This window comes from Pelobates fuscus, chromosome 3, assembly GCF_036172605.1.
Source record: "Pelobates fuscus isolate aPelFus1 chromosome 3, aPelFus1.pri, whole genome shotgun sequence".
In the NCBI taxonomy this organism is placed as follows: domain Eukaryota; kingdom Metazoa; phylum Chordata; class Amphibia; order Anura; family Pelobatidae; genus Pelobates; species Pelobates fuscus.
In genome coordinates, this window is record NC_086319.1 from 129,110,572 (window position 1) to 129,137,557 (window position 26,986).

At 33.4% G+C, this 26,986-nt stretch overlaps 1 protein-coding gene across 2 annotated transcripts; it reads left to right on the forward strand.

Moving 5' to 3' along the window:
* Positions 1 to 425: 425 nt before the first annotated feature.
* On the forward strand, positions 426 to 26,312 carry PITX1 (paired like homeodomain 1). 2 transcript variants are annotated; one of them, XM_063447462.1, is made up of 5 exons: positions 426 to 647; positions 3,103 to 3,158; positions 15,117 to 15,263; positions 18,074 to 18,279; positions 25,351 to 26,312. In XM_063447462.1, the coding sequence occupies exons 2-5, from the start codon at positions 3,113 to 3,115 to the stop codon at positions 25,897 to 25,899; spliced, it is 948 nt and encodes a 315-aa protein (XP_063303532.1). In that variant the 5' UTR covers positions 426 to 647; positions 3,103 to 3,112; the 3' UTR covers positions 25,900 to 26,312. The 2 variants fall into 2 exon arrangements, with proteins under 2 accessions (XP_063303532.1, XP_063303533.1); XM_063447463.1 differs by lacking the exon at positions 426 to 647 and having other exon boundaries at positions 3,119 to 3,158; positions 14,999 to 15,263.
* Positions 26,313 to 26,986: the final 674 nt, after the last annotated feature.

Sequence of the window (26,986 nt, forward strand, 5' to 3'; positions counted from 1 at the left end):
GCATAAACTCATACATAAGTGCAGAGGCACTAGTACAATTTACTATATATACATGATATAAATCAAATATAATGGTATGAGCAAGAGTGGGAGTGTGCAGTGGTATACGTCTGTCAGCTCCACACACATTTACAGACAGATACAGTTGTATTGATAGAAACATTAATATATAAAATAATATTTAACCTTTCACAATTTATGTTAGTATATTAGTGAACATGGATACATGAGTGTTATTTTGTAGCTATGTTGTGTACATTTCACATTTCCTCCCTGCACTGTGTAGTTGTGTAGCAGTGTGCTGTCATGCATGGTTAGTAGAGGAACAATGAAGTGGCCCACAGTGCATTGTTGGAGTGCAGAGCAGGTTTGATCAGCCTGCTGGGATAGGTCTATCTCATTCTCTCTCTCCCTTGCTGTGTACACACAGTCTCTCACACTCTCTCTGTACACACACAGTGTGTGGCACGCTGGGACTCCGGTGACGTCATGCGGATCTGTACAGATCTCCCTGAGAAAACCCAATAGCACCAGAAGTGTCTCCCCAGAACGGCGCTGTGCAAGGGCGGCTCATCTACACAGCGCTTAGCCACTGGGGATCTAACATTGGACTCTGCAAGCCCAGACAGGGACGCGGCGCTTTACTGGTAAGTCAAGTTCTGTATGTCCATACTGGGGATTAGTAGTGAAAACAAATAATATAATATTGCTTTCTTCTTCACCAGAGTCAAAAACATTCTGAGCAAAACATTGTTTATAGAGTTCTTACTGACATACACTACTTGCTTCGCACAGAACTACAGCTTCACTACATATTATTATTATTGTTATTATGGCTAATTAAAATAACAAAGTTATAATGGTATTAATATTATTATTATTTCTAATTAAAGTAATAAAATGATCATAAAAGTAATTATAAAACTAACTAGCGAGGTAGCAATGATTATTTTGCCAGTTGGAATTATATATATATATATATATATATATATATATATATATATATATATATATATATATATATATATATATATATATATAAAACAAAATACATGTATATTATTAGCTTGCTTTTCTTGTATTATATATTTAAATATGTGCTTGTTTTTCTTGTTTTATGTATATATATATATATATAAAACAAGAGAAACAAGCTAATCAATAAATGAATATATATTAGTTTTTCCTTTATTTATAAGCCCCCAGTTTGGAGGGGCGCTGCTCCCAAGTTCCTGCACATTTGACAGCTACAATTGCCTACGTTATACTTAACCACTTAAAATCTGTGTCATTATTTAGATAGTCATCCGGATTAACCAAATGACTCAGTTGACCTCACAGGGCTGATCAGCCCCCTCCCACTCTAGCACCCCTCTTACAAATGTAACTCGTTTTATAGAAACGTTTATTTCTTGCTTTTACTTATTTCTGAGTCTCTCCTACCTTGTAAGATAAAAAAAAAAAAAAACTATGCATAACTAATCTTAGAGATATAAAATAATGAGCTTTGTTTTTTTACGGTTTTTTTTTCGTTTTTTTTTCTAATTTCCTTTTCCATGTGTTGCTTTTGTGTTTTTTTTTTTAACTGACCTTTTTTAATTTTTCATTGTCTTGAGTTAAACCACAGATTTTTCAAATGTGGGTTTTGTTTGCGGGTTGCTAGCAGACCAGATTATGATATTCTTAGTATGAAAGGTATTAACTCTTCGAGTTCCAACTCATTGGTTAAGCATTGTGTTGAGCACTCAAAGGGTTAAAGGGAGACCCAAGGCAAGGGCACGATGTATTTCTAAGCAGCATGCGTTTTCCAGACAATCTCTTCATTTGCTGATGCTGATTGCTCACTTTAGCCTTGAAGTTGGGTCCTTGACGTATTTATACCTTGTATAAATTCTTCAGCATCCCTGCACTTCGTCAAGCCTTACAAATATGTTAGAACATACAATTCCAAAGGGGGGTTACCTCACTCCACTAACCTAAAGAATTAAGCACAGGCAGTTTACTATCACGATTGAGCTCAGATGCAGAAAGATTGGAGTGTGGGCATTGCACAATATCATGACTTCCTCACAAAATTCAGTCTCTTGCAAAACATGATGGATTTGACAAGACACACATTTTTTAATAGCCAATAAACTTAATACTTAGAGTGGGGCATGTGAAAGATATTATTCATAAGAGCTTAACTCTTACCTCACTAAATATCCACTAGTCAATGGGGAAAACAAATTACTGTTGCAGGTGAGTTGACCACTCTATACCTGGCAGTCTGTTGGTTAATCCTTAATAGAGGGCACATGTTAGACCCTATATCCTTTTTAACATTGTTCGTTATTGGGGTCATGAAATATAGCATGAGCATTGTTGGTTTATTTTGTAAAAGTTTAGCAGTTTTATTATATATTTAAAAAAAAAAAAAAAAGCAAAACAAAATACATTTAGGTGATTAGGAATTAAAATATGCTCCTGTAATTATGTTTGTAAAAACACAAGAGCAGCAGTTAATTACTCTGATTAAATACATTTGAAATGTCTGAATGCAAGAGATCAATATCTCAATAAGAAGGTAAACCACAAGCAAAAACTGTTAGAAGTTTAATTGCAAGGCAATAATGGGCAATGTAGCCAAATGAGAAAATTATCAATTAAAAAAGGCTATAACCCTTTAGAAAAAAAAAAAAAAGAAAAATGATCTGCATGATCCTGACCTTGAGCTTCCATGCAAATTAATAGTAGGCTACTGTACAGTTAGGCTACAATTAATCTTTCAATGGTCACCGTTTTTAGGATTATTAGGGAGAATTGAATGGGCTTGTTTTTCTTTTTTTTGTCCTTTTTTCACCCTCTTTTTCTATAATTGTTTATGGGACCTCACAATATTAATTTAATTATTGTTACCATTTTATAAGTATATATTATAACAAGGTTCATGTAGCATGTCATTCAGTTAGTCCCCAATATATAAGGACTATAGTTGTTAAAAAAAAAAAAAAAAAGATGTGGGTTATTTTTAAAAAGCTAAATATAAATGTCATTTTTCGGGTTTGCACTTTTTAAAGTATAAACCAGTGGAGTAATCTTTCTAATGTTCTTTGTTTACAGAGATATTATAATGGAACTAAGTCTTTCTAAGAATTCCCCTTCCTATGTAGAATTAGGTAAGTGATAATCTGAAGGTATCAAATTGACTCTCAATTCTTTCTGCTCTTTTTACACCAAAAAAATATGAAACTGAAAACATTCAATTTTTTTATTTAGACATTAAATACATCCACAAATAATGCATGTTGTGTGTGCCTATGTTGATACATGCACACATGCCTGTGATACTGTATAGTGTAAATAATTCTTCTGTTGTATGGTTCTGGATCATTTGAGAAATTAGTTGGAAATTTAAACACTTCTAGAGTATTCCACTTTATTTTTGGCCTTCATTTCACAAAAATGTACAAAACCATTCACTGTTTAGTGAACAGACTACTTTACAAATTCATTCCTTATTTAAAAAAAAAAAATCAGTTCAAGAAGGATATTTCAATTCTTTGCTCTGTGGCCCTGTCAAAGGATGCTAACACGAATCATAGGAAAAGTAGTAAAATATACTGGAAACTGGGAACACTTACAAAAATTAGGCCAAGACAGATACGTTTAAAAAAATTGACCAAAACAGAAATGTTGCAAATAGAAAAAAAAAATCTGATTTTACTAAAAATATATATTCCATACTTTACTCCAGCTATATTAACCTAAACTTGCAAGTCGTATGTCGTACAACCTAAATTAACTGCTTAGTAAATAGACCCCCTCGACGCATGTGTTTTAATGTGACTTGTAGTAAAGGGGTTAGAGTAGATTTTTTTTTTTTTTTTTTTTTAAGCACACCAGAGGCAGGCCATTACTTCTGGCTAAGTCTTGTAATGCAATATATCTTATACATCTAAACAATGTTGCTTTTTTGGATTTATTCAGTATATTCGCTGACACTGCTTTAATCTTTTTGCATGATGTTGCTATTAATGTTGACTAATGATAGATCACCTTTATCTTCTGAGTTGTTGTTTTTTTTTTTTTTGCAAACATTTATTTCATTAAATACCCAATAAGGGATTTGCATCACAGGTCTTCTAAGCTCCAGAGATGCTCTTTACCTGTCTGGGTACCAGTTGCGTATTACACACAATTCATAGGATTGTAGATTTCCCAACAACAAACAGTGAATGACAAATGTCACTTAGTTTCCACGTGAAAGAGAATTTTTGAGATTTTGTATATTTAATGTCAGGGAACATCAAAGCCTTTTAATACAACACTTTTAGCATCGTGTCTGTAAAATATTCTTAAATCTAAGTATTAAACAGTGTCCCATTTAATTCTACAAACCCAAACATTGGATGAACATAAATATTGTATTCCTTATAATGTAAAGCTGTTTTATGTGTGTGGAATGGGGGGTTGGGGGGGTGGGGGGGGGGGGGGGTTGTGCGCAAATATATAACTGCCATGCAAATTACTTGCAAATTGGGTGTTTCTGCATGTATGCTCGTTTAAGCAGGACCCCTACAATCCCACAACCTCTTCTTTATTTAAGTGAAACTGCCTCGAATATTTCTGTTTGCTTTGTCAAGTCATTGTACAGCGCTACGGAATATATAGGCGCTTAAGAATAATAATGGTATTAATAATAGTAATAATATTAATAATAATAAGTATAATTAATTTTAAAAAGTATTATTATTATTAATAATAACACATCCCCTCCCATACACACATAACAGAGCATGCTTAATTAAGCTTTTACTGTAAATAGTCAGAATCTCTACAAAAACAAGTCAAAGAAATGCAAAGCAAACCATCTTTCTATCCAGGCCACACACACATGCTTCACAGAGTATTGAATGTATACCTATGTTTTTTAATATGCTGAAAAACACAAGTTAGTCATAATTCTCATGTATTCACTCCATAATTTAAGGACCTCTATATGCACACATCGTTGATCATTTTCAATGAGTTATTAGTTGTTAGGCAGTTGTTTTCTATGTCACTGTAAAATACTGTATCTAGAGATGGTAGGTGGTCCCTGAACATTTATTTAACTAAACTGGGTTTTCTCGTTTCAACTCATCCACCATACTAAGAGGCTTAAAGCTGGAATGTCACTTGAACAAATAGTTACCCAGGGGTATGAGAAGCTATTTCTCAAAGAGCTATTGTTTTCCCTAAATACTGGATGTTTTATCCACCAAAAAAAAAACTATTTGTAAAAACATTTCTGAATATTTTTAAAGGCTTTTCAACTTTGAGGGTTTTTTTTGGGGGGGGGGGGGGTTAAGCATCAAAGAGTAGACAAAAAGGTGAACTGAGACAAGTGTCATTGGGGTGAACTGGCACTCAAAGGGTTAGCAAAGCATTAGCAGGCCTTCCCAAAAAGTGGTCAGACTGCTCCTTCATTTCCTTAAAATGCCAAAACATCGGATTTATAGAGGACAAGCCTGAAATCAGGAGATCAAAACTGTGAAGGGGGGTTAAGCTTGTATGGGACTTGTAAAAGAATCCACAGTAACTGCTCTAGCAGACTATGTTAGCACAGAAGGATAGTGCAGGAATAGACCCCTCCAGAGATGTAGGACTACAGCTCCTATCATTCTTAGCTTCCAAACGTATAGAGTTGACAACATCACTTCAAATGGCAAAAGTTGGCTAGACATGCTTTATTTAGCTCTCCATCCCAGCTGCATGAATGGAAGGTTGTAAAATGAGTAGGGGGAGATATTTTTTGTTGTTGTTGTTGTTGTTAAATAGTTGTTCTTAAAAACTGCATTTCACCTTGCACTATATTCATCTTGCTATATAACAAGTGTGTGTATGTGTGTATATAATGTGTGTGTGTGTGTGTACACCTTATACCTTACCCTTACTTCATCCTTAATTGCTTTTATTTTATTTACTTTCCTCCATGTATAATTGTTGTTATCTTATTTACATTCTTTGGTCATATAAAGTTTACGAGGAACATGATTTATCTTTCTACATAAAATGAGACTTACATGTGAGTTTTTGTGTTCTAGAACGCTCAGCACTTGCTCTAGTGAATATTCCCCAATAGTGCAATATGCCACTTTTGTTATGATACTCTAGATTGGCCTGTTCGAGTCTGTAGATTGCTGATTTTAAAGTGTTTCCCGTCTTTTCCGGCAATTACCTCCCCCAAGAACAACAGCTGTCCTATAACTGCAAGACTCAGCTCAAATGAAAGGATTTCACAAACCAGAAGACCTTCCATTTAGTATGGCCCCAAACTGCTTTTAAAGGCGATTGATAACAACTGCATATTTACTGGAACCCTTATGAAGCAGTTTTACTGGGCCAAGAAAAACTACAAGTTTTAGGGTAAATACAGCAGTTAATAAAGATACAGGGTGTCTATTATAAATTATTCAGCTGTGGGGGACTATTTAAGGAATACTAACCATTCCAGACTGTGAATGATTTGGAAGAGTCAACCCAAAAAAAACATTTAATTTCTACTTAGTGTGTTTACATATGTATATATTTCACTGCTATATTGTAACAACAGTCAGTTAGCATCTGTACCTCTCTCATATACGAAAAATACTCTATTTGTATTTTGTATCCAAGAAAAAAACATCTTATTATAATTAGGGTACTTAATTTGTCAGTGTTAATTAATTGCCTTGATAACTATTTGCTATATACTTTTACTGCTTTATGAATATAGAGTTGTAATTAAATTGTAAGTGTAACTAAATGTAACACTTTGAAATCTTCCAAACATTCTTATTCTCTCTCTCTCTCTCTCTCTCTCTCTCTCTCTCTCTCTCTCTCTCTCTCTCTCTATATATATATATATATATATATATATATATATATATATATATATATATATATATTAACTGAGATTTGCATAATTATTTTATTTTCGGTTGTCGATTAGATAATAAAATGCATTAAGTTGGAAAATATTTTCTACTCGCTTATAATCAGTATTAGAGAATATGATTAATTGAGGTAATTATTCCAATCTCCATTTCAAACTGAAGTCAGATAGTCTATTAAATTCAGTTGGGAACATTCAATAAACCACAAAATATTAGAGAATTTTAAATAGAAATGCAAAGTTTAGCCGAAGCATCCAAACTGAAAAAATAAACAGCTAAAAAATAAGCTAAAAATAAATAGCTGGATTCCAAACGAGTTTGTTTATTTATGGTATACAATGGGTAATGTATGATACACAATACTTTCAATAATTGAACTGAGAGGCTAGTAATGCGATTTTGTAACACAACAACTAACGTAGTATTCACAAACAGAAACTTAGAAACATTTATGTGTACATACACAGTCATAATAAAAAATATACTGAGAGAATAATACAGCACACATATAATATGCACACACACGTCCCATATACACACAACATGAAGCATTTAGAGAAAGAGTGTGAAAATTCAAATTCAAATCGAGGACTCCCCTTTTCACTTACCCTAATATTCATCAAGTAAATAATTAACTGTTAGGACCTGGAATATAGAATGAAACACATTGCTGCTTTGCAGTGAGATGGAAACAGCAATTAATAACTGGTAATAGCTGGTATTTTTTTTTTTTTTTTTTTTTTTTTTTACCTCAATGCCTTACCTACATGCACACATTCACATAGACACAAGCACAGAGATGTATACTCGTAAAGATAGATACACATATGGGCACATGCACACACACATACAAGCACAATTATATAGAAGGCACTAATGCCAACACAACACATACAAAGTCGATTATCAAATATACAGACACAAACTACATGTTTGTGGACAATGTCCATGCACTTGTGTATATACAGATCCACAGTCTCTCACTATTTGTATGTATATAAAATAAAATAAGAGATTATATTATGAAATTAGAATCTTGTAATATATTATACATATATACACACACATGACAACACATGCATACATATACACACAATTATACCACTGTATGCAACAAACTGTATTTTCCTTGCCTCGAGATATTTGGCTAAAGTGTAAAGGTTATGCATAATATTTGCTGGATCTCAATATTACAATCCAGTTAGGTTATTAGGGATTGGCCGTGTCATCAATCGGTTATTTTATGGGTTTGGTAGGTCATGGGAATGTCATTATTATATAACTTTCATATCTTGTGTGTATCTGGCAACAAAACACATTTTAGTATGGCTAATGACATCATTAACCCGGTACACAAATTATAAGCAGAGGATTTTGTGTAATTCAAATAGTAACTGTACTGACTGCAGGGCCGCTAGAAGGTGTTTTGCTTACCAAACATTTGATCTTGCTTAGTTACACTGCACACACAAACTCTGTACACCGACAAAAAAAAAAAAACAACACACACAAAAAGATACACACACAGTATTAATAAGGAGCATGATCCCTCATAGTTTCAATTTATGCCCCTCACATTTTTGTTGCAATGTACATTGATGTGACCTCCTGCTTTATAACATTTTATATTTATTAAATTGCCAAGGGGGACTGTTGTAGCGCAACTAATCTTGCACCAATATCATTATATCCAAAAGAGAAAAGATATTAGCTCTCACTGCTGTCTAATACTAATTTGTCCAAACACCAAGAGAAAAGAGCTTTCAGCTGACAATGAGTGGGACCTTTGTGTCTTCCCTGACATGGTATAGACAGATACCCCTGGGTAAAATACATATCTGTGGGTAAAAGAAAATCTATTGTCATTAGTGTCTTGTGACGTCATAATGACTTTTTAAAAGTTGTCCCCCATGTGCAAAATACAAGATATGTTTCCCCCAGTGTAAAGTGGCACACAAGTTGTATTCATTGCATCAGATGTGTGTCGGGTTTTATTTGGTGGTATTTTAATAGACAATGCACTGTTACGGTTGTGGATGTTAAATACTCCAAAACAAAATGAAGACTGATTGGTATGGATAAAGTAATACTTCTATCAGCCATTATGGCATGCTATTTGAATGTGTGTGGGTATATATATATATATATACACATACTATATATGTGTGTGTGTGTTTATGTGTTTGTGTACATCTTTATGTATGAGTGTATGTATTATGTGTTATTCATATTTGTGTGTTTGTGTTAAATTTTTACATAATGATGAATAATCTAAAAATAGCAGATTTTTAGGAAGTCTATTAACCCAAGGGTATATTCACTAAGCAGTGTTCTTTGTCTGCTTAAATAATATACAAATATTAATACAAAATAGCTGATTTGTTTAAAATATGAATTCTGCTATTTTCTTTTTATTTTCCTCTCTTTTTTTATTTGTTTATTGTTAAGTATCCGTTCATTCGAATTGTACGACCGAATTTTGTGATTGGTATAGATTTTGCAGCCTATATTGCCAACTACATCGTTGTTTAGTTAATCAACCCCACTCCTGACAACAAATATTTTGGATAGGAAATCAATCTATACAGATGTTATTTTCTATCCTAATATTTAAATTAGCATATCCGTATAGAAATACAATATATATATATATATATATATATATATATATATATATATTTATAGAAATAGAAAATCTCATAGAAAATATTAAGTGAAGGAAGAAGTCCATATCATCTGCAAATATCTGTGCCATATGTTAATGAAAAACAGGACTGCTGGTCCTTGTTGAACTATTGCTAAAATTTGTACATATTGAACCATGTGCGTGCCAGTTTAATGCCCGGTAGCAATGGGTGAACTTAGATAAGGAATTGCTGGGGTCACTGAACCACCTCAAGATGTATTTATTTCGCTGAATACAAACGAAAACATTAATTCCTTTTAACCATTTTTAAAATGGAAAAAAAATATAAAGATTTCAGTATCATTTTAAAAAAAAAAGACAGCTTCTGGTATACAGTTTATACAATATTCGTAACACACTGTATTCAGTGCAGATACATGGTTAAATATCTGAATAGCAACATTTTTGTTTAATTTGTTGCCTATTTACTTTTCACTTTTTCATGGTCATTTTAGAAACGAATTAAGAATTGTATTCGTCAGAAAATAAGAGCGAACAACAAACCTTTAATTTTACATAAGTTGTAACTAGTTACGCATCGAAGAAAAAAAAATTCGTTTGAAATTCGTCTTTACTGTTTTATCAAAGCTGTTTTTGATACTTTTTTTAATTATTTTATTTTTTGGTTTAAATAGAAAGCTTTGATTAAATAATTAAAAATAAATGCAAAATATATATTTTTTTAATGTACAAATGTAAGACTGCTGCTACAACAACTAATAGTGATAACAAAATAAAAATTATTATTTTGTTGTTGATATTATTTGATAAAAGAATACATAGACACTTTTGTTTGTTTGTTTGTTTGTTTTTCCTTAGCATAGATTGCTCTAACACAACTCTCTACAAATAATCCAATATTAAATCTGGCACCAGAGATAAACACACAAGTATAGTAATACGATACTTTACATTAATGTTAAATATGTGGGCATGTGCCAATTAGTATCTGCCCTTTGGAAACTTGAAAATGAATATAAAAATCTATGCATTTTATATGCTATTAATGCTTATAATTTATATTTGCAATGTATTTAAACGGGTTATGGAAACAAGCATGAACACAGAACAACCTCATAAACAAAACCAAATATCCCTGTTATAATTTTACCACTGCACCGACAGAATTTTGGAAACTTTGGATTTTCTCATATTTATAACCTCACACATTTTCATATTCTTTAACAATGGAAGTTTGTTGAAAAAGTTATTTTTTTCACAACAACTTGAACGAGGAGAGAGTACAATACAGAAACAAATAATTATTTAAAAAGAGTAATATTTATTATTATTATTATTATTATTAATAACAATTAGTCTGATCATAATTATTTTCAGAGATACATTATTTGGTAATATTTAAAAGGCTCCTGCTGATATGCTGATATAACTACATAAATGTATGGATGGCTGAGGAAGCGAAGATATATTTAAATAGTAAAAAGAGTATTTTGTTGTAACATTGTCTAGATTTACAGAAAGAACATGTCTAAAAGGAATTAGTTAAACTGCTACTACCCATGTAAAGAAAAGAATAAAACGTAGCATAACGTCATTATTGTATGAAGCGAAGATCTATCAAGCTCAGGAGTTCTTGTCCTCCCCCTAGCGAACAAGTGAATTAAAGCACATTGTTTTCCAGCTAGAACTGTCTGTGTGGGGGGGTTAGTCACTAAACTTCGAATGTTAGAGAATTGTAAACCAGTTTGCGAAATGTAGACAATGTAGACAGCTGGTTTTGGGGGGGGGGGGGGGGGGATCCATCTTAATTAAAGTCACAACTTAGTTATTTTAGACTGACTTTTGCTATTCTGATACAAATTCACTACAATTACAATCCCCTGATGAATAAACCCCAATATGTACAGATTGGGAGCATGACATTGCCATAAAAAATACAGGTAACCTCGAAATATTCTAAGTTCTATCAAGAACCCCATTAAATGTGAGAAGCAAGTGCATATGAAAAATGTAAAAAAATAACTTTTATGCTGGAATGGTAGCAGTGAACATTCATTTAGAGAGTGACAAACATATACATTAAAATTCCACATTTGTTATTTTTGTTATTTAAATGTTTTTATTGCTTGTTTCCGCCTCCAGTGTACAGCGTCCTTTTAAATTAACTTTTTTTTTTCTTTTTTTCTTCTAACCTACAACAGCATTAAGGAGATTTGCTTAATGGAATTGGGGCTACATCCACGTTTTACCAGTGTCACATAGCTCCAGGGAGCTGGCTTTACTAGACACTGAGGTATTTACTAAGATTAACTTAAGATAGCTAATCAGGATAGTTTGGGTGGAGCACATTGCAGAATAAAATGTATAAAATTGCTATAGTCATCCCACCCACCAGCAATGAGTGAGTTAATTCATAATCTGTGTGTTTTCCCCTTAATAATCAGTCTAATCAAGCAATGGCTGTACATTTAAAGCAGATGTTAAAATATCTAAGGAACATAATGGGAGTTGTATTTTGACTACGTAAAGAAAAGAAGAGGGGAAAAAAAAAGAAAACTTTGTCTCAAGGTCTGGAGAGAATTGAAAACTAGACAGTGTCTGTGCAAACATGCATATCTTATCGCCAGTTCTTATCATACATGGTCCTTAGCTCCCTGGACCTCAGTGCCTGTACCTGTTTGTTCGTTTTGCTATTGAATACACCTCCCCTGTGTGTTTGTCTTACACAATGTGCTTAATATAAACTGCAGGCTGCTCAATATCCACAGTGTGTTCTGTGCCCAATGTCTTGTAGATGTAAAATGATCAGACACATCTTAAAGATTGTTTTCATTTCTCTGAGTCTCATCAGCAGAAGCCATGCAATAAAACCAACCATATACCATTGTCAAATCTTATTGTCTCCGAGATACACACGTCTGGCGACTCCTGCCGTTCTGTTTCATTGCTGACGATGAACATGTATCTATCTCATTGAACTGATTCTTTAGGGAATGGATTGATTCATTGTGACTCACATATCTTCTACTGCATACAATCGACGCTGTTATTTATAGCAAACCAGTGGGGCCTATTCACTAAACAGCTAGTTGTGGAGACTTTTGAACCAATCTCAGAAAAAAATAATTATTGGGAGGAAAACAGATTAGTTTTGGGGGGAAATAACTCTTCTGTAAAACAAATGCTGTAATTTGCATACATATTTTGATTAATTCACTACAACGTGGTGTGGATTATTATAGGCATTAATGTGTGTGTGTGTGTGTGTGTGTGTGCGCGCGCGCGTGTGTTTGTTTACAGAGACATAATTTTTTGTGAGTGGGATACCTTACTCTTGAAGAATATTATCCATGTATGTTTTTTGTGTTTTTATTTCTGGTGTGCGTGTGTGTGCGTGTGTTTGTTTACAGAGACATAATTTTTTTGTGTGTGGGATACCTTACTCTTGAAGATTGTTAGCCATGTATGTTGTGTGTGTTTTTATTCCTGGTGTGTGTGTGTGCGTGAGGCCACATTACTTCACTTATTAACTGTTGTGTGTGTATGTGTGTTTGTGCTTTGTGTGTGGACTAAGAGACTAAGAGAGAGAAACAGAGGGAGATAGCAAGACATATAGGCCATAACAAAAATGTATTTTTTTTGTCTCTGTAACCGTATTTTCTTTTTCCCAGTAGGTAAGAATTCATATAAGTTCAACTAACAGAGAACTTGGGCGAAATTCTAAAAGTGGTGCAAACACTAAAATTTGAATTACAATTAACATTTCATGGTTCTCATGGTGATTGCGTCATGTATTTATTTATTTTCCCCACATTTCTGTTATGGTTGTCATGCAACTCAGATTCTTTGGAGACATATGGGTATGACAGCATGATATGTAATAATATTGAGGTATTCATTTATAGAAAATATAATACTGACGTTGGATTCAGGGAGCACTGTATATGGCATGAGTGTTGTGTTGGTTTTTTTATACCTATAGTTGTATACATACCTATAACCCCATGCAAACCCTGAAAGAAGTGCTGAATTAGTGACTTGGGTGTCCCTTTTAACAAATCAACTAATGAAAAGTTCCCTGAGGATAAAGGTCAGGGTGATCACTTTGTTTACTGAATGTATAACTAATTATTCCCACTAAACTAACGACACACCTTGAATGTACTGCAGTGCCAAATCAGAGCGTTGTAACACATCACTAAAGTATCTCAACTCAAACATCTCAACTGACACGACTGGCTTACAGTCACTTTCTGTGTATGATATTTAAAGATATTTAATGACAATAATCTTGTTTGTGACTAAACTGAATTATGTATTTTAACATATATATGTATGAAATACTAATCTATATAAAGGGAGAGTTTCATAGCAGAACATTTAGGCATGAAAATCACAGCATTCTTTTTGCTGAGTCTGCAAAGTCAACAAGACAAACAATCAGTAGAATCTGACAAAAAAATAAAAATATTTTTTTTTCCTTTTTCTTATTATTCGTATTATTAAACATTAAAATAGGGGGGTGATTTTATATATATATATATATATATATACATTATAAAGAATGTCCTCCAGACCTGTTTTAAAAGAAATGTGATTCAGCATTTATTTTATGTTGTCTTTTATTTCCAAGTAGCAATTCTGATTTCCATGCAATAATAAATGTCTATATATATTTTATATTTTTATTTTTTACTTTTTTTATTATTATTTTTTTTCAAAAGCTTCCCTTACCTGAGTGTAGAAATGACTGGTTAACAAAAGCGGTTAAACCTATTCACAGCTGCAGTGAATTGTTGAATAGCATGAAGGTATATATTTACTTAAGTGTTCTGTGTGAGTCTATCAATATTTGAAGTAAGGCAAAGTATTCTTATGGGCTTGGAAGTATACAGGCTGAAATAAATCACCCAAGTAATAAAGTTCAAGGGACTTTTTAGAAGCAAAAAGAGAACACAAATCTATCTTCTATCTTCTTTACAGAATATTTCATTGTTGTCGTGAAAAGAAGTAGCAATCTTTGAATATTAATTTCCTGGATATTAAAAAAAAAAAAGGACTGTACAAAGGCAAAAAAAATATGGCATTTCTAGTTTAGGTTGCTGTCTCTTTAAGAAATGGGCTGCCAGTAAATTGTGAAGCCCTAAGAGAGCAGTTACAAGCATCTACAGGGAGTTTGCAGGCAACTCTTTTCCTAGCTAGACTGTAGGCTGGGTTGAGAGCTGCACATTGTAATTTATTAGTAAGACAGGGAGGTATTAACCTCAGAGGGGTGGAGCTCATCTAAACTGCAGACATTTCAGGCAGGTCTCTTTAATCTCTTCAACTAAAATCTATCAGACTAGCAACTTGCATTTGTAGCACTCTAATGCACTTCTGGTTGGAAAACTGCAGTCCTTGTGTTTCTTAAGGGAAAGGAGACTTAATTAAGGGACCTTTTTTTTTTTTAAAGACATGTTTATGGGCCAGCACCCTTTGAAGGGAGAAAACTGGATTTGATTTGCCTTGTGTAGGATCCTGAGGAATACCCATTTCATGAGCAGTGTATTTTGTCATGGATTCCTTTAAAGGAGGTATGAATTTGGAAAGATTGCCTGAGAGCTTAAGACCCCAACCTTCTCACGACATGGCTTCCAGTTTCCATTTGCAAAGAACATCTGAATCCAGAGATCCTATTGAGAATTCAGCTAGTGAATCGTCTGATACTGAAGTTCCAGGTAACTAACTCGTGTATATGATATAGCATACATCCATATATATTTCACGTACTCTTGTAAATAAGCCAGGACTTATATAATTAGATAGAAAGAAGAGAGTATGTATTTTAGAATATTACAATTGTTGCAAGTGTCTGCATATTATGTTTGTGTGTTACATATTTATATATATATATATATATATATATATATATATATATATATATATATATAATATATTTCCATGTGAGTCTTGCTTCCTTAAAGGAACACATGAAGCTACTTAGACTCAAATACAACTTCTTCAAACACTGGATTCTTGCAGCCACTAAACATAAATCAAATAGAATTCGAGGTAACATAAAATGTTTCCTAGAAGTATATATTATCACCACCAAAATCCCTCTGCCCAAATACAAGAGGCTATGTTCATATTTATTATTATTATTATTATTATTATTAATATTATTTATTATTATTATTATTATGATTACTATTTTAAATAAAGTCTTCCACTCATATAAGTAGATTAATAACCGAAGGTTTACTAGTTTTTACTCAAAGAACAATACTACACATGAAACAAAATAATTATGTATTTAATTCCCTAGCATACTTTTTCTCTTATTAATAAATTATCATTATTCCATAATGGTAAACGCTGTGTTTGTATGCATCTCAGAATGCTATTTTTATTATTATTTATATCTTCCGGTCTTATTTTTCTGGAGAAACTAAAGACTGAGTTTTCTAGAATTTCAAAATAGCATGTTGTTTGGTATGGTCAGTATCAACTGTGGCATGTTTACTGCTTTCTTTTAACAAAGCAAACAAATATTATGAATTCACATCGCAACAGCACATTTGGGGAAAATATGCGGACATCTGCTGTCTCAGATTATTTAAGGACAGGCCTAGCACGAATTTAAGAAAATTAGGAGGCCCTTTTTTTCTGCTGACCCCTTGGAAAATAGTTGGATCTGACCACAAACGGTTCCAACCTCACCCCTCATTCCACCTCCACCAAAAAATTGACCCTATGAATTTGAAGAATCCCAACAGGCTGGATCTGCGGTAGACATTAAAAAAAAAAAAAAAAAAAGTCTTTATCAATTCATGAAAAAATAGCATTATTGCATTTTATACACATGTAACTAGTAAACGTTTATTGTGGCATACATATATCTATTTAGTTTACTTTATACATCTTCTTTCACATTTTATTAGAGATATTGAAGTATTAAATTAATAAAAAAAAATGTAAAATGTGCGCTGAGGAATGTAAAAAGTTGACATGCATTAAAACTATTTGATTCAGTCTTCAATGTGTTTTTTTTATGTTTTATGCTATTTTGTTTATTTAATTTTTATTAATTATTTATTCCAGATTTTTTTCTAGAAATGTAATAGATTAGACAGGTCATATTAGGTAACTTCAAAAAAAAAAAAAAATGTCAACAAACTGCCAGAGTTTTCTTTTCCCCTCTGTGGCCTATTTAAGGCAAGCCCTGGAGATTGCCTGTAATAGAAGACTAAGCGATTTCTGTACATTCATCGCGAGATATGTTATCGCTATCTATCTATCTATCTAGTATTGAAAGGTTGTGAAAGAAGCCATGTAATTTTACATTCAATTACTGTTGGGTTAAATCGTTTGTTTGTTTTTTTGCAAAAAAACAAAACAAAAAAAACGCAACCTGCACATAGATATGTACTAGTTTGCATTTTTTTATTTTTTTTTTTAACATTTTACATGTGCAGTTGCTGAATTCTCTGTAACGTGTGGTATGTTTAAAAATAAAAATAAAGCACGCGTATGCGGATTAGAATTGTACTAGGCAGGTAAATCATCAAGGGTCTATCGCCTAAACAGTGAATTTACAACCGGTTTTGTAAAATTAAGGCCACAATACCCCAGATGGAGATAAACTTTCTATGCCGGCTAAATGAGAGATTATTCTAAATCTAACTTATCTTTTTTGGACACACGTGCCATGTAACGATTCAGTGTTCAGCTCACCCCAACACATTGTTTAGTGGACGATCCCCCATAACTTCCTTCTACTTATCCAACACTACTTAATTGTACTCAGCAATGCTTCAAAGAGAGACTTTGCTCAAAATATTAGAACTGTGTAGCTGGTCTGTCAAATACAGTAACCTAATCTCTGCGTGTATAGCTTCTGCCTACACACTCACCATTTTATGCCCCTTTCACTTTCCTTTTGTCCTGCTGTATATTTTATATTTCAGTATGTTTTTCAGTTTTCACACTTTTAAGTCTAGCCACCATGTTTTAGTACTTTTGCTCCTAAATTAAAAAAAATAATAATAATAACACAGACACATTAAATAATATATATATATATATATAATTACTTTTTTTTATTTTATACATATCGGTTAATTGAATGCCTTTGATTAAGGAGACCATTTTTTGCTGTATTAGAATTACAAATGTCTGCACTTTATTTAAAGCAAATTTTAACGAAGCATTTAAGTCACATCCCCCGTTTCAATTTAATTTATAACACATAGAAGTAAAATGTCCCATCTACACACCGTGATACACACCGTGATACCAACTGAGAACAATATGTCGGCCAAAATTGCTGCATTTTCAATTTTATCAGCTTTAGAGGTTGCTTCAAACTATATTTTGGCTGAAATTGTATAGTTCAGCTGTCAGTTTACCACAACTGAATAAATCTGTCTGTTAGGACCTCTCTATCTCTCTCTTGGGCCTGTTTTGCATTCATCTCTCCCTTTCTCAATTGACAACTGTCTGGGTTCTATTAATGGTTCTAGTTTCTTATATGGTTTGTTCGCAGAAAAGGATAGAAGTTTGGAACCAAAAAGTGAGGACGGGACCATAGAAGATCCTTCCAAGAAAAAGAAGCAGAGGAGACAAAGAACTCACTTCACCAGCCAACAACTGCAGGAGCTGGAGGCCACCTTTCAGAGAAACCGCTATCCAGATATGAGCATGAGAGAGGAGATAGCTGTATGGACCAATTTAACAGAGGCCAGAGTCAGGGTAAGCCGAGTACAACAGAACAATCTAACCAAACCGCACTGTGCTGCCGGAGGCACAGAGGGCTGTAGAAATCTGCAAAAAACCATGAAACTCTACCCATTCATTGTGTACAGAGCTAGAATTTACTGCTAGGCTCAAATCCTGCTTGCGCTACACTGTGATCAGAGACTCCCCCCATCCTCTTTCAGATTTCATTAGATTTAATCAGCTAACTCTAAAATAACTGAAATGTATTCCCAGACGGATGGACGTATTGATTGCATGTTTATAGTAATACCAGCAACTAATTCACTATTTTACATGGAAAGAATGAATGGCTGGAGTATATTTGAGTGCGTGCAAAACGTGTAACTGCCTGCATGGCATACATATTTAAATGTATATATGAAGCAAAAATATCAGAATTATAATTCAGATTTTATTAGTGCAGTTTTTTATTGGGGGGGGGGGGGGGGGGGATGGGGGAGAAACAATAATGAAATAGCATTCTTATATGTCGACATAGCTACACATTTAAACTACACCATCTATTGACAGACAAACAGAGAGAGAGAGAGAGAGATAATGAGCCAGTAAATTCTAGATTTAATAACTAAATGCTGTCTCTGTCAGGGCAGTCCCATTTTTCTGCACCCCGATAGTTAGCAGATTTATAGTTCTCTTACCATGAGGCCTGTTAATAAGGTCCTGTTTCTTGTATTAAATTACTTTACAGAACCAGCATTTGCAGTTCACAAATGAAAAGAAAACATTTGACCGATGTTTAATTATAACTCCATTCAAACTGCTTGGTAAGATTAGCTCCAGATAAAGTAATATTGTAATATACACCGACCCAAATTAACCCTTCTGGCTAAATTCTGGATCTGTGATACTGTGAAGTACAGTAGCATGTAATGCATTAATATCTTTGATAGACAGACAGGCATACAGATGATAAATAGATAGATAGATAGATAGATAGATAGATAGATCTAGCTATATAAACAGTGGCACTTCTACTAGTAGTTGAATATGCTAGAGTAAGTCATTAAAGAGCGAGTTATGAAGTCTTGGGGACATACTTATTTCTATTTAGATCAATATTCTATTTTTATTATGTATATATATATATATATTTACTGAAGACTAGTTTTAGATTTTAATCATTCGGTTGTTTTTTTTTCAAAATATGACTTGCCTTTGCCTATTTTTTTAAAGTCTGATTGTAAATCACTGTTTAGTAAATAGTCCCGGTAAATTTCCAAATAGCTGTACAACATCCCTACAAACTGAACATATTCTTAGACCCAGTTGAAGTCGTTTCGTTTTGCAGAGACACATTAAAAATATTGCAGGCACCAAACAAAGACCAGATGGAAAAGCAAAACCCAGGACTGAACCTCAAGGCAAACGGAGACTGAAAGGTGCATTTCATATGGACCCTAATAAAGACTGGAGAAGAGGAAATGATTTGCATGTAAAAAAATAATAGTTCAAACTAGCTTAAAAGGGTCAGTGAGTTTAGTTTTAGTTCTGGCTGTATTTTCACCAGCTCACTACTTAAAATGCAGACAACTGAAAAATACTTTAACAACTTAAATTCAACATCAAATCTTTTTGTTGCTTATTTGGGGCACCTCTTGTCCACACCAGTTACACAGTGATACTATGCTGAGCTGAAAGAAAGCTCTGTAATGTGTGAGGCTTAATTTCAGTGCTGTAAAAGCCCATTTAGTAAAGGGTGGGAGGCTTCTTCTGAACTTCTGCATGGAGGTTTGAATTTGTATCTCATATTTTCTAGAATTTAGCATAATCTTCCTCAGTTACACGCATTTTGATGGATTGAAAAGCATTAGATTTTGACACAAAATATGAGGAATTCTACACTTTATAATGTTAAGGGCTAGTTCATAGATAATCTCCAAAATTCTCATTTTAACAATTTCAGGCATGTGTGCTTTTAATTCATGACTTCCTGACAGCAGTCTGTATGGATATCTTTCACTATTCAGAATGATTGAGATGACATGGATTACATTATTGATTTATATAGCAAGCATGAATTCTACCCCTACAACAGAGAAATATATACAAATTTTGAAAATAAATATATTGAACAGCTGAATGTACATTGTACATCTCATACAAACGAGACATAATGCTTAGATCGACTTATAACAGTATTGGTATTTATTTTTACATATGTAAAATCTGCCGCTAACATGAAAATTGAATAGACCTGGAGATGGAAGCTGTTTTGCATAGAGACAAACACTGAATTATATTCCCAACAAATTCAACACTCATACACTTTAACAATCCTACACGGAAAGGGGCACACATACAATGACAAAGGCTTATACACACAGGGATAAAATACACATACATCCACAAAATGCACACAAATACAAACACAGACAAACACACACACACACATGTGTTAACACAAAACACACATACAAGAATGTACACCTATACATAAACACAAATGATCTATCAGCACACATATCTCAGACATATGTACACACAGAGATAAACGCAAAGCACTCTCTCACACCACACATTTCCCACACATAGAGATTTCCACCCACCACACATATAATATCTCATATGCAGACATACATAAACATGCAAGCAAGCACATTCATACACACATGAAAACGCACACTTACACCAAAACACGCCCATTTAATTCTCACAAAACATTTGAAAATACACACAAATGAAATGCAGTGTCAATGAAAGGAAGCAACTATTTACATAAAGATAACATAGCAAAGTACTTATATATACTACTGTTCTTCGATTGACAGTAATAAGGACCGATAAGGAGAGTTTATCTTGATAGAACCATGACAAATGTATAAATCATGTATTCGCTATTTTTTTCACGTAGATAAAAGCTTAATGGAGAAATTCCAATAAATACAAATCTTAATATATAATATATGAAATGTTTCCAGTACAGTTTCTAGCTGTAACCGATATAGCAGAATACAGTACATTTATTCATACTTGTATATATGCTTTTAATTACAGTAAAGCGCATTTGTTGGATGTAGAGTTCATTTATGTTTATATGTGAATATTTGTACTTTTGCAGATATGGTTAGAAAATGAAGGAGTATAAAATGTAATGTTATTGGCTATACTTGCATGGTGAGAGAGAGACATGATTGTGAAGGTTTGCTTGTTTATCATAGAGAGTTATTAATTACCACACACCTAGATGATGTGGTTATCTACATACACACACTGTGCAGTGATTGTGTGTTACTGTGTGTATATTAGCTGTGTGGAAATGCAATATACAATATATTACTTATGCAATATTGTCTGTTTTTGTTGCTTACATACATCTGTTCTCACAAACACAGATACAACACTGGCACCCCCACAAGACACATACCATTATGGCATAAAATCCTCAGTAGCATTAAAGACCTGTACCCTAAGATAACTACTTTTACCTGTATGTATTTGGGCTTTGGAGATACACTCACCCACAAAGTGCAACGTGTGTTTGTTTGCCTGCTGATATACAAACAAACAAGGACATGGCGATATGAAAAGTTTGTAGTATATACTTTTCCATCAGCTCGGCAAATAAAGACGCAGGGAGGGTGCAGTGTCACTAATGTATAGTGGGTGTAGTGTGACCCATCAATATAGAGGGTGCAGTGCCACTAAAGCATAGAGGGTGCAGTGTAATAAGTCTGTTTATGTAAGGAAGTGCATCTCCCAGTAAAAGGTCACAATCTGGTCACAATCAGACATTTTTAGGAGAGTAATATACTATAGAAGACCCGTAGACAGTTTTGTTAGATGCAGTCTTTTGGATCAACAGCAAAAATCAAATGAGAGGAAGGCTGAACTTGATAGACTCATGTCTGTTTTCAGCTATGTAACTATGTAAGACCCTGATCACTTAACCTGACTCATTAAGAACGATTTACAAATTCATCGTTTAATCTTAACTTGCATTAGTTACATTGTATTTTTGCAATACACGAACACACATACAACGACTCCTTAAATGCATAGTGCAGTATTAAAGTATTAATTTGGAATAATATGCTTCTTTGTTACAATTATATTTATGGATTTATAGAAATTTTATATTTGTTAATAGTTTTGTGTGATAAAAATCCGTGATATATATATATATATATATATATATATATATATATATATATATATATATATGGACATGAGGATTTAGGAAAGCAATATATATGTATTTAGGACAGAAAGAGATACATACATACACAAGCGAGTGTTCTTCTTTTTGCAAGAATTTGTAAAACACTTACATAGTTACATAGTTACATAGCTGAAAAGAGACTTGTGTCCATCAAGTTCAGACTTCCTAACAGTGACATATAACTATCAATAAATGTCTTGTAACCCACTAGAACTAAAAGTTGAAAAAATAATAATGATACCCGTATAAATAAGTTCTACAAGCACTGCAATTTTCCAGGTAGGCCACATTCCAAATCCCACCATAGGATGAAACACGCGCAAATTAATATAAATATATATAACATTATGTTAACACATGCTATACCTCCCGATCCTCTCTGTCTGAAAGCCAATTAAGTAGACTTTTTTTTTTTATATATTAAAAGAAACATTAACACTCTTTATGGAGTTTCATTTTTTTAATTTTTGTTTTACAGATCCTTACATTTGTAATTCGCACCCCAGCTCTCGATTTTACTATCTTATGTTGGATATGACATTAAAGCATAGTAATCAAACATCAGATGTCACAATATTTAAAAAATAAAAATAAAAATAATAATAATCAAGACAGAGGTCTCGTTTGTTTTAAGATAATTTGCCTCTCTCTATTATCTATCATTTATTCAATTTAGCCGTCATAGCAATTACACGGAGGACAGCTATAGAGTGCAGAACAGGGTATTAAAGGACAATTCTGTTGATTCATTTTTAACCCATACTTATAATAATGGCTCTTTTTTAAACCATGTTTGTCAGTACTGCAGAAATAGTTTTATATTGATAGTTGTGTGTGTTTGTGTGAGTATATTTGCTCCTGTATATTCATTTTATAGACTGATTGTATCAAATACTAAATTGTTTGTCTGTGCTTGTGTGTGTTTGTGTGTCTGTATATGAGGGAGATACATACGCACACTTAAAATATTTCCTTTATTCTTGCACCAATTTTCAAATTCAGACAAACATAAAAATGTAAACAGATTGGTCTGGTGTGTTCATGAAACAAATGCTATTCTAATTAGGAAAGCTTTGCCTAGTCTTTATTTATACCCCGTGTGTTTTGTTTACCAGTAAAAGGGGCAGGTAGCTATGGGTTTTATTAAAGAAATAGTTAGAAGCCCCCCACCCCCTCTTACACCCCAGTTAAGGGTATGCAGTCAGCATATGAAGTTCTGCAACTGGTCAAAGCAGTAAATCCTAATTAGTTATACAATCATAGTCTACATATCCAAAGGGCAATGTAAAGATTTTGCTCAAACATTGCTAATCCAATCCCCCTTTTTATGATCTGTAACAAGGCACTTTTATGATGCAGTATAAATAGTCGGAAATGCTGGAGTGCTGGTGCACAAATGTATTATTAGAGAAAGGTATGGATAAAACATTTATCCGGGCCAATTAATATTCAGGGTCAAATTAAAAGCAGATATCCTTATTATGGAACTGCAGAAAAAATATATAGAACGAGTGGATATGACAACTTGCAGTTAATCAGTTGCTGGTGAGCATTGTGTAAAGTTATAGTAAAATATTATACAATGTATCATATTCTCTCACCTTCGAAAGGTTTATATTATCTCAGTATTTTCTGCTGCAGTTTATGACATAACCTGGAGATAAACCTAGTAATCACAAATGCTACGTTATGCACACCATTTAAATCAAAGTGCTATGGAATTCTAAGAAGAACACGCTGCATGGCAAATAGTTATTACCTAAACTCAAAATTGTAGCAAATTGAAATCAGAATGGAGTGAACAAGGCTAAACTAGCCAGGCTGTGATTATTCCTGTGTTGGTGAGTTGAAGAATTGTTCCAGATCAACGATTTAGCCTTAATCTTTCCATTCATATTCAAGTTCCCTGACATTCGATGTTAAGTGAACAAGCCTCTATAAAACAGACTGCCCTAGGAGTTAATGTAGCTTAAATATACTGTTGTACTGGGTAACTGGCATAATGAACACTTTAGATTACTTAGATCTTCCGCAATAACCTCACCAGGTGCAGTAATATCAGGTATTCTGCCTGATTTAACATAAAACACAATTTAAGACATATTTAACCTGTTGAAAGAAAGGCCAATTTTAGATTTATAGCATACTGTTATTTTATTCTCATTTTACTTAATTAAAAAACAAATTTTCAATCAAAAAGTGTGGAATTGGTAGAAAAAAAACCCCAAAAATAAAATAAAAATAAATCTCCCCTATAACAACAGCCTGTTTTTGATGTTTAGTAAATAACCCCCTCTCAGAGGTGATTTTAGTATCTCTAACTATTACTTCTATGCAAAAAAAAAAAAAGTGCTACGATGCAGCATTTAGAAGAAATATGCTATTATGAGTCACTAATTGCAGTATTCCCTAAGTACAAATATCCGATGTCCCTGAATATCTAAACCCATTAATTAATTGTTCTACCCATAGGAATTCTACCTAAATATTTATTATTTTTTTTATTTACAGTATTGTCTTGGGATGTTGAGGTTTCAGGTTTCCTCGTCCCTGGAAATCATTTATAAACATCCATCCTTGGGTGTGTTACTTACCCAGTGTCCTATGATAATTACTATTTTTATCCCACCCTCAGGTACAAATCTCAATTTCCCCTTTTGTGTGCTTTAATCTCCTACCCACAGCTGCTATTAGGATATTAGTCAATGGTTCGCTTTTGGTTTATGTGTTGTGTGTTCTATTTGTTTCTTTGACCCTACTTCTGTTTTGTTTTTCATTAATATTATTGAGATCAAAATTGTGTGTCTCAGGGGTCAGAGGGTTTGCTGGTGACCTTTTCTTTCCTGGGGCCTCATTTATGGTTTTAATGTTTCTTAACTTGGCAGGTCTGGTTCAAAAACCGCAGAGCCAAGTGGAGGAAGAGGGAACGCAACCAACAAATGGACTTGTGCAAGAATGGCTATGTTCCTCAGTTCAGTGGCCTCATGCAACCCTATGATGACATGTACGCTGGCTATCCATATAACAACTGGGCTACAAAAAGTCTGACTCCTGCACCATTATCTACAAAGAGCTTCACCTTCTTCAACTCCATGAGTCCATTGTCTTCTCAGTCTATGTTTTCTGGGCCAAGTTCCATCTCTTCAATGAGTATGCCATCAGGCATGGGTCATTCTGCAGTCCCTGGCATGCCAAACTCAAGTCTAAATAACATCAACAATCTTAATAACATCAGTGGGTCTTCCCTCAATTCAGCGATGTCTTCAACTGCTTGTCCATATGGACCTCCTGGATCTCCTTACACCGTTTATAGGGACACATGTAATTCCAGCTTGGCTAGTCTCAGACTTAAATCCAAGCAGCATTCAACTTTTGGATATAGCAGTTTACAGAGCCCAGGGTCTAGTTTGAATGCATGCCAATATAACAGTTGATAAACTGGATTGCAGAGAAATGTGCCCTGTGGACTTTGCTTTCCGAATGGACCAGAAAAAGAAAATGTTTTGCAAGAGACACCAAACAAATCAAATAACATGGATGAGTTGCAATTTCTCTCTGGATTTATGCGGGTTGTATGTACTTGAACTTGCACAGGAGTAACCAATATCCACTAAGGTGGAAGTAAAGTTTTTTTTTTTTTTTTTACATACATTTTGGTGGTAATCAAAAGGATAAAAAAAAAAGTAATTGGGGCTGTTTTGTGGTGGGACTCTGAGATTGGTTATCTTGCTAATCACTCAACCACCAGGAACAAAATATAAAGACAAGACAAGAAACTAAAACCAATACAAACAGGAATTTGCAGAGTAAGAATCTAAGGGGAGAGAAGGGAGAGAATAAAAAAGAATCGATTAAATATTAGGTATAAAATATTAAATAAGGGTTAACCACTTAAAAAGGTTATGTGTATATATATATATATATATATATATATATATATATATACCGTTTAATTATGTCAGATGATTGTGCACCGCAGTTTAATAAACTGGTTTAAAATTGCATGATTCTTTATGTTTGTTCAGTGGAAAGATTGATCAGATTGTTGCTGAGTAAAATATAAGCTGAAGGTTCTCACCAGAATCTCTAGAATGCTAGACACAGACTCCCCTACAGAACTAATCTAGAAAATATTGTTAAAATTCTACCCTCCTTCTGTTGCAATTCCATACCCCAAATATTCCTCACGTATGTATGCTATGCTTTGGTCATTAGATCGCCCTTATTTATCTGCAGTTTTAGCTCCCCATGTATTATAATATGCTATGTAAAAATAATAATAATAATAATAATAATAATAATAAAAATAACAATAAATACAATCTCCAGAGACTCCAGATTGTGCAAAAACGTTTTTTATCATTCATAGGTCTTAAATCATTCATGGTCAAGTCGCTTGCCAACTTTGAAAACAAATAGTATTTTTTAAGATAAGAATGGAAACAAAAAACAAAATAAAAAAAAAACACAAAGACAAGGAGGAAAGGAGGAGGAAATATCATGGTGTTGATATGTAATGTT